Raw genomic sequence first — 16,373 nt, forward strand, 5'->3', positions numbered from 1 at the left:
ATTAGTCCAGGTTTCACCTTTGAAACTTACACTGGGGTAGTTAAAACATTGGAAAGAAATGTAATCAAATCTAAGTGGTGACCTTTCTGATGGGTTTTAGTCGGAGATGGTTTGGGAAAGCCTAGAGATGTAAGGAAGTAAAGTAGATCAGTTCATTGGCATTCTCTTCCTGTAAGCCCGCCTGATTCCTACCCATAACACACCTCCCAACATGCCCCTTTGAGCCCTGGACCCACAGCAGTTTAGAAGTGCTGCTGCATGTCCAGAAAGTTGGTTTTGATTATCGGCACTTGGACTTCCCTGCAATTAGGATATCCAAGTGCTGACTTAGGCAGGTTTTTGGATGTTTTAAAGTTTTGATTATGCCCCCCCACACACACACCCCCACACATCTTAATGATATTGTTTACTTTCAATGCAAGACCATCAGGCAGAGATAATTCTTTAGGAATATTCTGGATCATTCTATCCAGCCAGAGAAGCTTAGTTTTATCTTTATTCAACTCAAACCATGTGCTGCACTATGCTAATCAATTTTTTAAACAACGTGAAACCTGATATAGTGACAATTGAAATATGTCCTCAAAAGGTATCAACAAGGTGAAAAAAACCACAAAGGGCTCCAATAAACAGGGACATGTCTTTTTTGACCCAACACAAGTCATGTTTCATCGTACACCTGTATCAGGGTTACTTTCAATTTCACTTTCCTGCTGAAGCAACACAGGACTAAGAGAGTGTTCTCTGTGCTCAGACTTTAGAACTGATTCTGATCCCCAGAGTTTGGTAATCGTATTTTGCTTATTGGTGACCCCTGATGCAGGCATTGTACACCACAAAACGGCTCGTGTTGGGTAAATATTGAGGCCCTTTGTGCTTTTTTTGCTGTATTGTTTGAGATGTGCTCTGTCCCTCTCAGTAAGAAAATATCATTAGCATAGCAGAAAACTTGTATAAGTTTTCAATGCAGGCTACCATTAAATCATGTTATTTTACCATAAGTAGTGCTATTATAGCACAGAGTCCCATTTTATGCAATAAGACCCTGTGTTAAAATAAAATGACTTGTGGTAATATAACCCATCTTAACGCTAGCCTACATTGATTGCTTCCCCTGTTCATATCTCGTGCATATTCATTAGAGTTTCCTACAGTCCTCGAGGACTGGAAATGAATACGACTCCATTAGGACTTATAATAAATTATCTGAAAAATGAACTGACTCGATGAATAACAAAGTTTGAGTATCTCTGATGTATTTCCGGTATATAAATGTTATCGTCTCCTCTCCTCATCTTCTCAAAATTACTTCACGTCCCCTTTCTTCATTGTTTTTGCTGCATGCCTTTCTGCCGCATTTTTTATTTGTTGTAATCTTTCTCCTCCTTTTCTTCCATCTTCACTGTCTTAGTCCTTTGGTGCTGTTTCTTTTCCAGGTACACAGCAGTTGTTATGCCAGTTCAGTACAACACAGGGCAGAGTTCATGCCGACGGGTCTCTCTCATGATTATTGTCGTTTGGGTGTTGGCGTTCACCATCTCTTGCCCACTTCTTTTTGGCTTCAACACCACAGGTAATGCAGCTGGATAACTCAGACAAACTATTATTACTGTTATTGTCTTTTATTTATATAGGCCCCAATTCTATATAGGTTGCCTAAAAAATCAATGCCAACTAGTTAGGTGCACTATAGAATAAACAGGTGCACTGTATAGAATAAAGCATTAGTGCCTAAGCAATTTTAGGCATCCTAACTTTAAATGCACCATATTTATGTCAGGGTTTTCATGGTCTAAATATGTGCACCTAATTCAAAAACAGGCACCTAATTTGAAAATTTGCCCATGATCTGCCTTTAATCTCACCCATCTTTATATAAGTGCTTTGGACTAGGTGCCTACTTTTTTATAGAACTGCATTTTTCAAGTTAGGTGCCTAACGTTCAATTAAGTCCAATTTTATGTTATGTTATATTTTGTTATTTATGTCATGTATTCCTCCTTTACCTATTCAGTTCAAGGTCAAATTACATTACAAGAGGTTGGGTGTTACCCAGGAAATTAAAGAGGACAGTTTGACACAAATATTCAATAGAGTTGCTAGTACAGGTAGATCAGTACAGTTATTAATACAGTTAGATCATAGTTATAAATACATAGTTACAAGTTAAAGTAGGTCATTGTTGGCTCATCGTTATGTCCCAGGAGTTGCATACAGGGGTCTCAAAGTCCTTCCTTGAAGGCCACAATCCAGTCGGGTTTTCAGGATTTCCCCAAAGAATATGCATGAGATCTATGCACATGCACTGCTTTCAATGCATATTCAATAGGGAAATCCTGAAAACCTGACTGGATTGCGGCCCTCAAGGAGGGACTTTGAGATCCCTGCATTAGACAGTTTAGAAATGGGCTTTTACAATTACCATTTCAGTTACTTCCGGGTTGGCTCCCTGTCTTGCTCTTAAAAGTTTTCTGAATCTGAGGTAATGGTCACAAGATCATAGTGTAAATGGTAATTGGTTCCAGCATTTTGCTAATTGATATTGGATGGATAAAGTAATTTGCCTGCTAGACTTTATATTATTGCATGCTGGGAATTTTAAGTGGAAAAGATTTCTAGTGGAATATCTGTTGGAGGAACCCTGGAGTAGGATGGCCGTTAGGTAGTCGGGGGGGCATTCCCTGTCAGGATCTTAAAGGCAGTGATGCCTAATATAAACTTGATCCTTGCAGTTATGGGCAGCCAATATAGTTTCATATAGTAGGGCTGTAGGCAGTGTTCCCGCTAAGCTGCGTTGGCCTGCGCTCGCGCACAAAATATTACATCGCAGCGCAAAGTTTCTCTTCACAGCGCACACACGCGTCGGTAAGGTAAGGGGACGCATTGGGGGGATTGCACTTCCCCACAATTGCCATGCTTCGGTTCCTCTTCTTCCTTCCTTCCTCCCCCCCCCCCCCCCGCGGGACCCTGCGGCACCATCAACTCTTACTCCCTCTAATGTCGGCCCTGCAGCTCCAGACTTCCTCGCACCTTCTCCCCTCCCCCTTTGGATCGCTATTATTTTAAATGTTATAGCCGCGGAGCTGTATCCATCAGTGGAGATGTCTAACCTCGGCCTGCCCCGGAACTCTTACTGCAGCAGCCGCCCGTCTAGGCAGGAACAGGAAGTCACTGTTGCAGTAAGAGTTCCGGGGCAGGCCGAGGTTAGACATCTCCACTGATGGATACAGCTCCGCGGCTATAACATTTAAAATAATAGCGATCCAAAGGGGGAGGGGAGAAGGTGCGAGGAAGTCTGGAGCTGCAGGGCCGACATTAGAGGGAGTAAGAGTTGATGGTGCCGCAGTGTCCCGCGGGGGGGGGGGGAGGAAGGAAGGAAGAAGAGGAACCGAAGCATGGCAATTGTGGGGAAGTGCAGAGCTGCAGGGAAGAGTGTTGCGGTACCCAGCTGGAGGGAGAAGGAAGATGAGGGAGGGAATTAAAGGAGATGCCAGGGCTTGGAGCGTAGGAGGAAGGTATGCCAGTCTAAGGGAAAAGGAAGGGGGAGATGTGAGAGCATGGAGGGGGAGCGAAAGATGGAAGAAAAGGAAAGGAGAGAGATGCCAGAGAATCAGGGAAGGGGAGATACCAGACTATGAGGAGAGGTGTGGGAGAGGGAAGGCGAGGAGAGAGATGCCAGACCAATGGGGTGAAAGGAGAGATGGAAGGGGGAGGCATACAGTTTCTGGAAGGGGCATAGAAGGAGAGAAGATGCCATATAGGGGAAGAGAGACGGCAGACAGTGGATGGAAGGAAGAGAGTTACAAGAAGATGAGGAAAGGAGAAACCACAGAAGACAAAGGTAGAAAAAAATTTCTATTTATTTATTGCTTTAGGAGACATGTGTCACTGTTTCTGTGAAGCATTGTATGCAGAGTCCAGCTTCTTGCTGGTTCAATTTAACCTTTGTCTATGTATTTTTATTTTATCCCCCCTTTTACAAAACTGTGAAGCGTTTTTAGCACCAGCCTTGGTGGTAGCAGCTCTGATGCTCAGAATTTTATGAGCATCAGAGCTGTTACCTCCGTAGCTAAAATCCACACTACAGTTTTGTAAAAGAGGGAGGGGTTAGTTTGTGATTACATATTCCTTACTAGGCGAAGGTGTTTTCTGTGTTCTGTGTGTTCGAAAGACATGGTTTTCTGTTAGGATTGACGGTGTAGGATTGATCTGTGCTGGTCTGGCTTGTTTAGTTTTACAATGGGTGTATTGATGTACTGCTCACTGCAATATGTAAGATGCTGCCTTTTCCTAGGTACTCATGTGTGACGTGTGGTTTGTTACTAAAAATCATGTTTTTCTTACAGATGGGGGGGGGTGCCAAAAAATGATGGGCCCCGGATGTTACATATGCTAGGTACGCCACTGTATGTAAAGATACCAGAAAGCTGGCGTAGCAAAAACTTCTAAGTTTTGAGTATTTAACCCTCCCACAATCTCACGGGCACTCGTTTCAAGTTTATTGAGATTTTGATTTAAACGCAATATCAAATATTTTCAATGCGTATAACAAAAATAAATTTGGGGAAATAAATAAAACCATTTGAACCAGTGTTCCCGCTAAGCTGCGCTGGCGTGCGCTGGCGCACAAAATATTACATCGCAGCGCACACGTTTCTCGTCACAGCGCACGATCGGAAGAGGCGTACGGCAGATGGCAGGGCGGCGAGAGGAGAATCGGGCGAGTTGGCTCATAACTTGCTGGCGCCCGATATTTTTGGCTCACGGTGAAAAAAGTTTGCTCACAACACCCGCCCGCTTAGAGGGAACACTGGCTGTAGGTGGTCTGATTTCCGTAGTCCATATATGAGTCTTACTGCTGCATTTTGTACAAGCAGAAGACGCAATAGAAGTGTTTTAGAGGTATTTTATGAGGCATTATTTGTTTATGTATTTATTTAATTCATTTTCTATTCCATTCTCCCCAAAGAGCTCAGAATGGGTTACAGATTAACATACATAATATACAATTAACAGGTTACAATTTGCCATAGTACAGTACAAGTCTTTTAAACAGAAGTTTTTCCTAACTCAACACATTCTGTTACTGGCTATGACTAATTTAATTGTAGCAGGAGATTTCAATGCTGTCATGGATCCAATTATAGATAAACAACTGAGTAGACAATTAAAATCATTAGGTCTGGACAATTTGGTACATACATGTGAATTAAAGGATATATGGTGGATTTTTAATTTCAATGCTCACAAATTTTCATTTTGCTCTCAAGTTCATAAATCATTCTCAAGAATTGATTATTTTTTGTTTCGGACCATTTAGTTAATCATAGATTAACCCTGTCAACTGTACTGGCAGGCAGGGAGCTCAGGGACTGCTTTTTTTGACAGGGCAGGCAGGAGGAGGAGCAACCTCCCCCCATTTACCCATGATTCTCTGCATGAATAGCGTATAATTTGCATGCTATTGTCCTGAGCATTGCTGGTAAAAGAAAAATTGCTCCCACCATGGTATTTTTTTAACCTTGGTGTGGGAACTTTGTGTATCTGGCCCTAAATAGGTATGAGGGAGGCAGTGGGTCAGAGAGGAAGAGAGGTACCGGTGTCCGGGGCAGACCGCTCTAACACCCCCCCCCCCCCCTTTTAACTACGTCACTGGCCTGGATTCCAGCATAGATCCGATTCTTTTGTCAGATCATGCTGGAATTTGGATAGAATATCAATTTACTGAAGCAGATTCTAATAGACCTGTTTGGAGGTTTAATAATACATTGCTTGCAGATTCAAACTTTCTTGAGGAAATTCAAATGAAAATGAATGAGTATTTCCAACTCAATACCTCAGAGGAAATCTCTTTGGAAATTATTTGGGATGCTTTCAAAGCTACTGTGAGTGGGCATATTAGGAAACTGCTAAAATTAGAATTTTCCAATTTGGAACAAATTATTTTGACTTTAGAGTCACAATTGGTCTCGAAATGGGAACAAAATACGTTGCACGCCCTTTTGAAAGCTAAATATAAATATAATGAGATTTCCTCACAATTGGCTAGGAAAGATTTGTTTTCTCAACAGGCTCTGTATTATGGAAACTCGAATAAAGCGGGAAGATTATTGGCTAATTATCTTAGAGCTAAAAAAAAGAAAAGTAAAGATTGTGGCTATTAAAGATGAAAAAGGTACAATTCATACCCAAATTGCAAATGTTTTAAGACATTTTTTGGATTATTATAAAGCTTTATATTCTTCTGAGCTCTATTCAAATAATGAAATGGAAGGAAGAGAATTTTTAAACTTAATTAATGGGCCAAAAATTCCCGAGTATATGAAAGAAAAACTTGAGGCGCCTATATCATGTACAGAACTCCAGTCAGCATTGAAGTCTCTCAGAGCTGGATCCCCTCACGACTCATGTTAGATTTAATCTATAAAATATCAAAGTTATTTTGTATGTTGGCACCAACTATTTGTTTGTATAGTTTTATTATATTGTACATCGCTTACTAAAATAAGCGATTCATTAAATACGAATAAAAATTTGAAAAACTTAAACTTTTCAAAATTTACTATTACTTCATCTTTTAAATTTATATTAATCACAACTGACTAAGGGTTGTATATCAGGTACTATGTCGGAATTGTTAACCATTATTTTGCCAAACCAAGTCCCATGTTGGTTTCAAACTACAGGCCTATATCTTTAATTAATGTAGATGGGAAAATCCTGGCAAAATTATTGGCTCTAAGATTAGCCAAGGCTCTCGCTTATGTGACTGGTATGCACCAAACGGGTTTTGTTGCTCAGACATTCTTCAAATAATACCAGATTGGCAATTCATATGTTAAATTTAGCAAAAACAATAGATGATCCGGCCTTCTCTGTTTCTTTGGATGCAGAGAAGCAGTGGTGTACCTAGCATATGTGATACCCGGGGCCTATCATTTTTTTTGACACCCCCCCATCTGTACGAAAAACATGATTTTTAGTAACAAGCCACAAGTCACACATGAGTATCTAGGAAAAGGCAGCATCTTACATATGCAGTAAGCAGTACAACATCAATATACCCATTGTAAAACTAAACAAGCCAGATTAGTACAGATCAATCCTGCAGTCAATCCTAACAAAAAAACATTTCTTTCGAACACACAGAACACAGAAAACACCTTCAACTAGTATGGAATATGTCATCACAAACTAATCCCTCCCCCTTTTACAAAACTGTTGTGTGAATTTTAGCCACGGTGGTAACAGCTCTGATGCTCATAGAATTCTGAGCATCAGAGCTGCTACCACCACGGCTGGCGCTATAAAACGCTCCACAGTTTTGTAAAAGGGGGGATAAAATAGAAATACATAGACAAAGGTTAAATTGAACCAGTAAGAAGCTGGACTCTGCATACAGTGCACCACAGAAACAGTGACACATGTCTCCTAAAGCAGGGGGGTCCAATGTCGGTCCTCGAGGGCCGCAGTCCAGTCGGATTTTCAGGATTTCCCCAATGAATATACATGAGGTCTATTTGCATGCACTGCTTTCATTGTATGCTAATAGATCTCATGCATATTCATTGGGGAAATCCTGAAAACCCGACTGGATTGCGGCCCTCGAGGACCGACATTGGACACCCCTGTCCTAAAGCAATAAATAAATAGAAATTTTTTTTCTACCTTTGTCTTCTGTGGTTTCTGCTTTCCTCATCTTCTTGCAACTCTCTTTCTTCCATCCACTGTCTGCCGTCTTTCTTCCCCTATATCAGTGTTTTTCAACCTTTTTTGGGCAAAGGCACACTTGTTTCATGAAAAAAATCACGAGGCACACCACCATTAGAAAATGTTAAAAAATTTAACTCTGTGCCTATATTGACTATATATAAAGTAATTCTCTTGAATAGGAATCAAATAAACACAAAGAAAGTATTTTATAATTACTTTATTATGAAATATTAAGTAAACAGAATAGTGAAAAATTATAAAATACTTTATTCAGTGCGAAACCTGGGCCTGTTTGGCTGAACACAAAGCTGATATTCTGGCTGGAATCGAAGAAAGACACACACGTAGCTCTTCATCAACAGCCGTTCCCTTCACCGCCCCGTCACCGTCACCGCCATCCCTTTCACCGCCCCGTCACCGCCACTGCCATCCCATTCACCGCCCCGTCACCGTCCCCGCTGCATCCATATAAGCCTTAGTACTGTAATATTTAGCTTATTCCTTTCTTATAAATCAAAGTTCCTGCTGCTGAACTAGAGAAAGAGATGTTCAGCTGGCAGGGCTTTGTTTATAAATTTTTATCAACACAACTAATATACTATTTTATCCTAAAGCAAAAAATAAATAAATAAATATAATTTTTTTTTCTACCTTTGTTGTCTGGTTTCTGCTTTCCACATCTTCTCATTCAATTCCTTCCATCCACTGTGTGTCTTCTCTCTACGTCTTCCATTTGCTGTTACTGTGCCTCTCCCTTAACCCCCCCCCCCCCAATTGGTCTAGCACCCATCTTCTTCCCTCCGCTCCCCCATAGTCTGGCATCTGTCTTCTTCCCACTCTGTCTTCCACATTTCCCTTCGGAGTCTGTTCCTCTCCACCCTCCTTCAATGTCTGTCCTATTCCTTTCCACCACCACCCTTCCCTCCCTCCTTTACCATCTGTTCCTTTCTACTACCCTTCAGCTCCTCTCACGTGGCTTATCTATCTACCTTCCTCCCTCTTATTTTCATGGCACGTTACAATGTAATTTGTGCAAGCCACTGGAGCCTGCGAGCTCGGTCCCTGTCCCATCCCCACAAACCATCTCGCTTCTGTGCTCCTATTTTCTCCATTTCTAATATCTCCCCTATGTATCTGTCATTGCCCCCCCCCCCGTGTCCATATATCATCCCCATGGCATGTCCCCTTTATGTCTCTGTCCCTATGCCCCATGCACATAATTTCTCCTCTTTCTGTTACCTTCCTGTGTCCAGATTTCCCCTATCTTCCTCTTCCATACCAGTGTGTCTCTTCTTTTCAACCCCATCTAGCTTTTTTCCCTCTTTCTTCCCCCTCCCCCCCCCCCCCGCTTCTAGCATCTGGCTCACCTGCCTGTCCTTCCCTTTCTTTCCTGCTGTGGGTTTTTCTTTCCATCTTCATCCCCTTGGCCCAGAATCCTTTTCCCTTTCACTCCCTCCTTCCAATTTGAGCCAGGAACACGAGCGATCGCACGGTCCCCGCAGCCACCACTCGCCTGCCCAATCGATCCTACTGTTTAGCCAGCTCTCTCCCTTCACCTCACCTTGGTTTGTAGGTTTTGTTTTTCAGCGACATGCACGCTTTCCCAAAGAGCCGCGCAAGCGCGGCTGCTCAGTGTTCAATCTTCTACTCTGCTGCAACTTCCTGTTTCCGGTTGCGTCAAAGCAGAAGATCGAAACTGAACAGCAGCGGGGACCGGGGGAGTCTCATGGGAGCGCGTGCAGGACCCGGCCTGAGGCCTAATCAGTGTCTGCACTGTACGGCACACCAGGCAACATCTCGCGGCACACTAGTGTGCCACGGAACAGCGGTTGAAAAACACTGCCCTATATGGCATCTTCTCACCTTCTATGCCCTTTCCAGAAACTGTATGTCTCCCCCTTCCATCTCTCCTTTCAACCCATTGGTCTGGCATCTCTCTCCCCTCCTTCCCTCTCCCACACCTCTCCTCTGCAATCCCTTTCCCTTTTTTCCCTCATTTTCCTTTTCAATTTATTTTCTGCATCTGTCTAGATTACGTTCTTACTACCCTCTCATCAATGTCCTTTTTTACTGTCTACCTAAAGCTTGCCACCTCTTTCCCTCACCCCTCCAGTGTTTCCCTAACTCAATCCTTTTCTCCCCATCATGTGTCCTCCTTTTATTTATCCCCTCCTTCCATCATGTACCCTTTCTCCAACCTTTCCATCTAGTATCTTCTCCTCTCTCTGTCCACTTCCATCCAGCGTCTGCTCCCCTCTTTCTATCCTCCCATTTCCTTCCTGCATTTGCTCCCTTATCTCTCCCATCTGCACTTCCATCCAGCATAGGCTCCCCACTACCATCCAATGTCTTCCCTTTCTCTCACCATCCACCCCTCTTCAATCAGCATCTGCCCCCTTTCTCTCCCTCCAATATCCTTCCCCCTTATATCTCTCCCCTTTCTCTGTACATCAATTCTATCAGCACCACCCTTCCATACCACCCTGCCCCCTTTCTTTCCCTCCACCACTCTTCCATTCCAGCAATCCTGCTCCTTTCTCTCCCTTCATGCAGCAAGGTCCTACGATGATTGTAGCTGCCGGCTGCCATTCCACCCCACTCTGACGTACTTGCTCTGGAGCGGACTCAGCAGCCACTTGCTGGAAGGTCCCGCGATGGACTCGTCTGCTGACTCTGCTCCAGAAGAAGTAAGTTACGGCGGAGGGGTGGACCCAGCAGACGCAGGGAGTTGTGGCAAAGTATCGCAATGACTGCATATGCCGGGTCCACCCCTTCCGACATAACTTACTTCTTCCGGAGCAGAGCCGGCAGACGAGTCAGCACGGGACCTTCCTGCACCTCAGCACGGCTGCTGACTCTGCTGCAGAGAAAGTAAGTCAGAGGTAACATGACCATTTATTTTTTTTCATCAAAAGGGGACATCTATTAAATGAATGTGTATCCTGTTTTTCATTTCTTTCTTTCTGCACTCAGGCCCAACAATTGTCCCTTTCTATTCCCTCCCTCCTTTCTTCCCATGTCCTTAGTGCCCCCAGTGCCTCCGTCCTGTGTCAATAGTGCCCCCAGTGCCTCCGTCCCGTGTCCATGGTGCCCCCAGTGCCTCCTTCCCGTGTCTATAGTGCCCCCAGTGCCTCCTTCCCGTGTCCTTAGTGCCCCCAGTGCCTCCTTCTCATGTCCTTAGTGCCTCTGTCCTGTGTCCATAGTGCCCCCAGTGCCTCTGTCCCATGTCCATGGTGCCCCCAGTGCCTCCTTCTTATGTCCCCCCACTACCTTCCAGATTTTGGCCACCCACAAAGCCAGCCTGTCTGTCTACCTATCTCCCTCCCTCCCTCCCTGCCACGCTAAAGCCAGCCAGCTTGCCTGCCTACATCCTGCCCTCCCTGCCGCGGAAAAAAAAAAAAAAGTGCCTCTTCTCTTCCTTTCCCCTAGTCTGTGCCTGCAATCTTACCTCCCCCCGCCGACAAGAAGTCTTTCTGACATCAATTCTGACGTCGGAGAGGACGTTCCGGGCCAGCCAATTACTGCCTGGCTGGCCCGGAACGCCTTCTCCGACGTCAGAATTGATGTCGGAAAGACTTCTTGTCAGCAGGGGGAGGTAGGATTGTAGCGGCGTGGCCGGAGGAAAGGAAGTGCAGGAGGACCCGGACCTGGCCGGCCGTGCACCCCACCAAGCCATGCACCCGGGGCGGACTGCCCCCCCTTGGTACGCCATTGCAGAGAAGGCCTTTGATCGAGTAGAATGGACTTTTATGTATCAAGCAATGGATTGGTTTCGAATATGATCTGGATTTATTCAAATAATTCAAACTTTGTATAGTTCCCCTTCTGCCAGATTATATATTAATAATACATTTTCAGAGTGTTTTTGTCTGAAGAGGGGAGTTAGACAAGGATGTCCCTTATCTCCTTTGCTTTTTGATATTGTCTTGGAACCCTTGTTGTTAGCCATTCAGCAGGCAAAGGAGATACAGGGAATTTCATAAGCAGGTCGACATGATAAGGTTTCGGCCTATGCAGATGATATTTTGCTTCATTTGAAGAATCCTGACTCTACCATCCCGCATTTACTGGAATTGATTGATCGATTTGGCAAATTTTCTGAGTACAAAATAAATTGGAGTAAATCAGAGGTTCTTCCATTAAATGTGCATTGTGTAAAAAGATTATTTGACCCATTCCCATTCCTTTGGAAGGAAGAGGGTATAAAATATTTGGGTATCATGATTCAAAGAACATTGGAAGATACAATGACAGTAAATGAAAAATGCTTATTATTGAAAGTCAATGAAATGTGTGAGCATTGGAACCCTTTACATCTTTCTTGGTGGGGGAGAGTCCAAACCAACAAAATGATGATTTTGCCTATAGTTTGCTACCAAATGAGTATGTTGCCAGTTTATTTCCAAGGGTCCTTGTATAAAAAATTGAATGGGATCCTTGCAAAACTTATTTGGCTGGGTAAAACTGCTAGAATTGGTTTAGTATCATTGCAAAAATCATAATCGGCAGGTGGGGTATATTTTCCAAATTTTTATAGGTATCATCAAGCCTTCATATTGCGTCAGAGTATGTATTGGATCCTTCCTAAACTCATGGAGAATCTACCGGACTAGCTTATATTAGAGTCACCTCATGTCCCCATTACGTCTGAGCCATACTTTCAGTATCAAGTTGCCTAGAATATATAAGGACAATAGTATTCTTTTTTCCACCTGGAATACTTTAAAATTTATTAATAATTTAATACCTACTCCAATACAACAATCCACATGTTAATCTCTGTGATTAAACTCCAAGATACAAATCCTCTGGAAACATTGGCTGCAAGCAGGCATACGTACTTTGGATGATGTGATCTCAAATGGGAAAATGCTAAATGTATTACAACTGCAACAATCATTCGGCATATCAAAGTCTCAAGCTTATAAATGATTGCAATTGAAACAGGCCATTCAGAAAGGGTTCTTTGATTGGCACAACTTGAAAAATCAGTATAGCCTGCCGGGCCTATGTTTCCAGATTTTCTAGCAAAGTTAAACAAGGTTGGAATATTCCAACCTTGTTTAACTTTGCTATCATTTAAGAAGGGTTGGTGTTAGAACTAACAACTAACACACTGGTATTGCGCTAAAGCTAATAGTGTCCAGATTTTCTAGGGCATCAGGCCGCCAAGTGGTATAAATTAATATCTGATTATTTGAATAAAAAAATCTAAAACAAGCCTAAAAGACATTTGGAGCATTGAGTTAAAGCAGCAGATTTCTACTACTCAATGGCCATGGATTTGGATTTGGATTTGGAGGATGAGATGTACAGCATCAGCATCTGAGACAAACCTGGTTTTTTTTGTTATTTAGAATTTTTTGGACCCCAGTTCGTTTGCAAAAGTTGGACAGCTCAAAGTCTAATAGATGCTGGCATTGTCATCTTGAAGTAGGGACACTGGAACATTTGTTGTGTTATTGTCCCTTGATACTCAATTTTTGGAAATCAATATGGGGACAAATTAATAGGATATTGGAAACATCGATTCCGTTGTCCTATGATGTGATCATTTGTGGGACGTTGTTGAATGCTAAAAATCCATTAGACAGGTATAAAAGCAGACTCCTTATAATTATGACAGGGATTGCCATGCAAATGATTACTAAGAATTGGAAAAACTGAGACAGGCTAAATTTTTCCTTTTGGTGGTAAACTTTATGTCTATGTTATAGATATGAAAAAATTAATTCAGAAATATTGGGTCATAATAAACTATTTAAAACAACATGGGGGCCATTAACAAATTTTGTTAACTCTGATTAGTTGTATAATCCTTTATTTCCTATTTGATTTGCACACATATCCAGGTAGGGTAGGAGGGAAGGGGGGGAAATAAATTTTGTATTATTCTTTGATCGAATGTAGTTTTGTTCATGATATTAATTGTATGTAAAATTTATTGCACTTTGTACTTGAATTGAAAGTCAATAAAGAATTTATTTTTTTGTTTAAACCCCACAAACTGAGGATCTAACATCAATATACCTAATATACAGTTAATGGGTTACAGTATGTATATGTAACTGTTTAAATGTGTTTATATTTTGTATTATTGGCTTTTAGAATGCAAGTCACCAAGAAGGATTATCCATAGTGCAGGATAGTAAGATTTTCATAAACTTGGAAGCATTGTTACAGTACAAGATTTTGCAATACAAGTTTTCTCCTAACTCAACACATACTGAGGATCTAGTACCAATATACATTCCTTTTTAATCCACTGTTTGTAGGCAGGGGAGTTAGGTGAAGAGATAAGTTTTTATTGCTTTACTAAAGTTCAGGAGTCCTTCAAGGGATCTGATCTGTGGAGGTAGTTGATTCCAGTGCCTTGGTATGAAGTGGGAGTATAAATGTCATTTGGTGGTTTTGCAGTTGAAGTACACACTATACCAGCTTTCTATGGGAACCACTTAATATACTAATGGGCACTCTAATTTCAATAATTCTGCTAACACTAATGCCACTATAATTCAAAATTAAATTTTCTTATATTGAAATCATGACCAAATAACTGCTTTACCAGTATAAATATAAATAAATATGGATAAATAGTCATAAAGTGCTCAGTGCCACCACCAGGTCATTGCTAATGCAGTTCAGACCATGATAGTCATGGAACCATCATTGCACTTTATTGTTCCTTTCTTTCCATAAAGTGCAAAATGCAATGGCTTAATTTTTACTTAAAAAATCACTGTTGTTCCGATTACCTATATAGTTGTTTTTATCAGGTTTATCTAAAAATTTGAAATACCACCTTATCAAAAATTCAAAGCGGTTTTATATAATATATAAAAACAAGGTATAATAAGAACATACATTTAAAACAAATAGCAAACAATGCTACAAACAATCAGACGCACTGACAAACATTAACTTACTGATACAGGATGAAATGGGCAGAAATACAATATATATAAAGAGAAAGAGAGGGGAAGAGGGAACAAAAACAAAAGAAAGGGGATCAAAATATAAATAGTCTAGAATAATGTAAAATAAGCTAAAATGATTGTAAAATGGCAAGTAACAGATTTCCATTGCCATCCTTAGAAGGACTATTATACGTTGTATGCGTCTTTAAAAAGAAAAGCCTTCAAGTTACTTTTAAATTTGTCAAGGGATGTAATTAATTTCTCTTATATAATTTGGTGCTGAATTCCAGATGGTAGGGGACGTAACAGAAAAGATGCATAGGGGTCCTTTTATCAAGCCGCGCTAGCGGGGTTAGCGCGTCGGACATTTCATCACACACTAAACCCCGCAGCTGGCTAAAAAAACTAATGCCTGCACAATGCAGGCATTAGGGGCTAGCATGGCAAGTGGTTTAACGCGCGGTATTACGCGTGTTAAACCCCTATCGCAGCTTGATAAAAGGACCTCATAGTGTTAATGTATCTTAAGGAGGGGATGGATAGCAAGTTTTGATTAGATGAATGCAATGTACGATGGGAGGTATGGGGGATTAATAGCCTGTTAATAAAATCAGGTTGGCCGGAAGTTTTAGTCTTGTAAGTCAGCAACATTATTTTGAAGGTAATTCGATGATCTATAGGAAGCCAGTGAGCTTTGATTAAAAGAGGTGTTTAAACTTCCTATCAAAACTATGTCGGAAACTGGACTTATCTTGTTGTTCTTGTTGCCATCCTTATTCAGCATTTAACCTGTGTCATGAGCCACATTGAATTAATCCATGTAAAGTGCTTGTGTGCTAAAGTGCTGTCCAGTGTCACATTAAAATAACATAATCACGCTTGCAACTAAATCAAATGTTTCACTGCTCTCCGACCCAAGCTGGGTTTCATGTTCGTCTTCAGGGAGAATGCCCAGGAGAAATTGAAAACACACTTCGATATAATACAAGTCTTCTTCACTATTTCTTATTGTGCAAGTCATGTAAAAAGTCTAAATATCTCTTCAAAATCAAACTAGATACACATCTCCTTACGAGAGGCATAGAAGGATATGGATGAGTAAAAATTACGCCAGGTGTAGACCTGGCAGGTCCTCCGCGTGTGCTGATCGCTGGACTAGATGGACCGAAGGTCTGATCCGGAGATGGCGCTTCTTATGTTCTTATGTTATGTTCTTATTTGGCTGAAACCTTATGAACTGCATTAGCAATGACCTGGTGGTGGCACTGAGCACTTTATCATTATTTGTCCACATTTATTTACATTCATACTGGTAAAGCAGTTATTTGGTCATGATTTCAATATTTCAATATAAGAAAATTGAATTTTGAATTATAGTGGCATTAGTGTTAGCAGAGTTGACGTACACAACCAGGGGGTGTTTTGAGGTGTGTTTCACTCTGGGAGCAGAGTGTCCAGTTTGGCACATATGGAGGAAACTTGGTTGTCATGTAGCCTGGCACCATGTTGTACAAGGCTTTGAACACTATAGAAACATAGAAACATAGAAAGATGACGGCAGATAAGGGCTACAGCCCATCAAGTCTGCCCATACCATTGACCCACCCTTATAATTCTACTGGCCCCCTTAACTCTACTGACCTGCTCTATTAAGTCAATATCCTAGCGACCCTATTCATTGGTATGACCCTCGCAGTGATCCCACATAGGTATCCCATTTATTCTTGAAGTCTGGGATACTGT

The 16,373-nt window shown here is 41.7% G+C and overlaps 1 protein-coding gene across 1 annotated transcript in view; it reads left to right on the forward strand.

Annotated features, from left to right (window-relative positions):
• Positions 1 to 16,373, forward strand: part of DRD3 (dopamine receptor D3) — a 191,246-nt gene that overhangs the window by 141,181 nt on the left and 33,692 nt on the right. Inside the window, exon 5 of the mRNA XM_033942917.1 lies at positions 1,437 to 1,573. Coding sequence (XP_033798808.1) covers positions 1,437 to 1,573 — 137 coding nt within the window. The remainder of the gene's footprint in view (positions 1 to 1,436; positions 1,574 to 16,373) is intronic.

The sequence above is a fragment of the Geotrypetes seraphini genome, chromosome 4, assembly GCF_902459505.1.
Source record: "Geotrypetes seraphini chromosome 4, aGeoSer1.1, whole genome shotgun sequence".
Taxonomy (NCBI): Eukaryota; Metazoa; Chordata; class Amphibia; order Gymnophiona; family Dermophiidae; genus Geotrypetes; species Geotrypetes seraphini.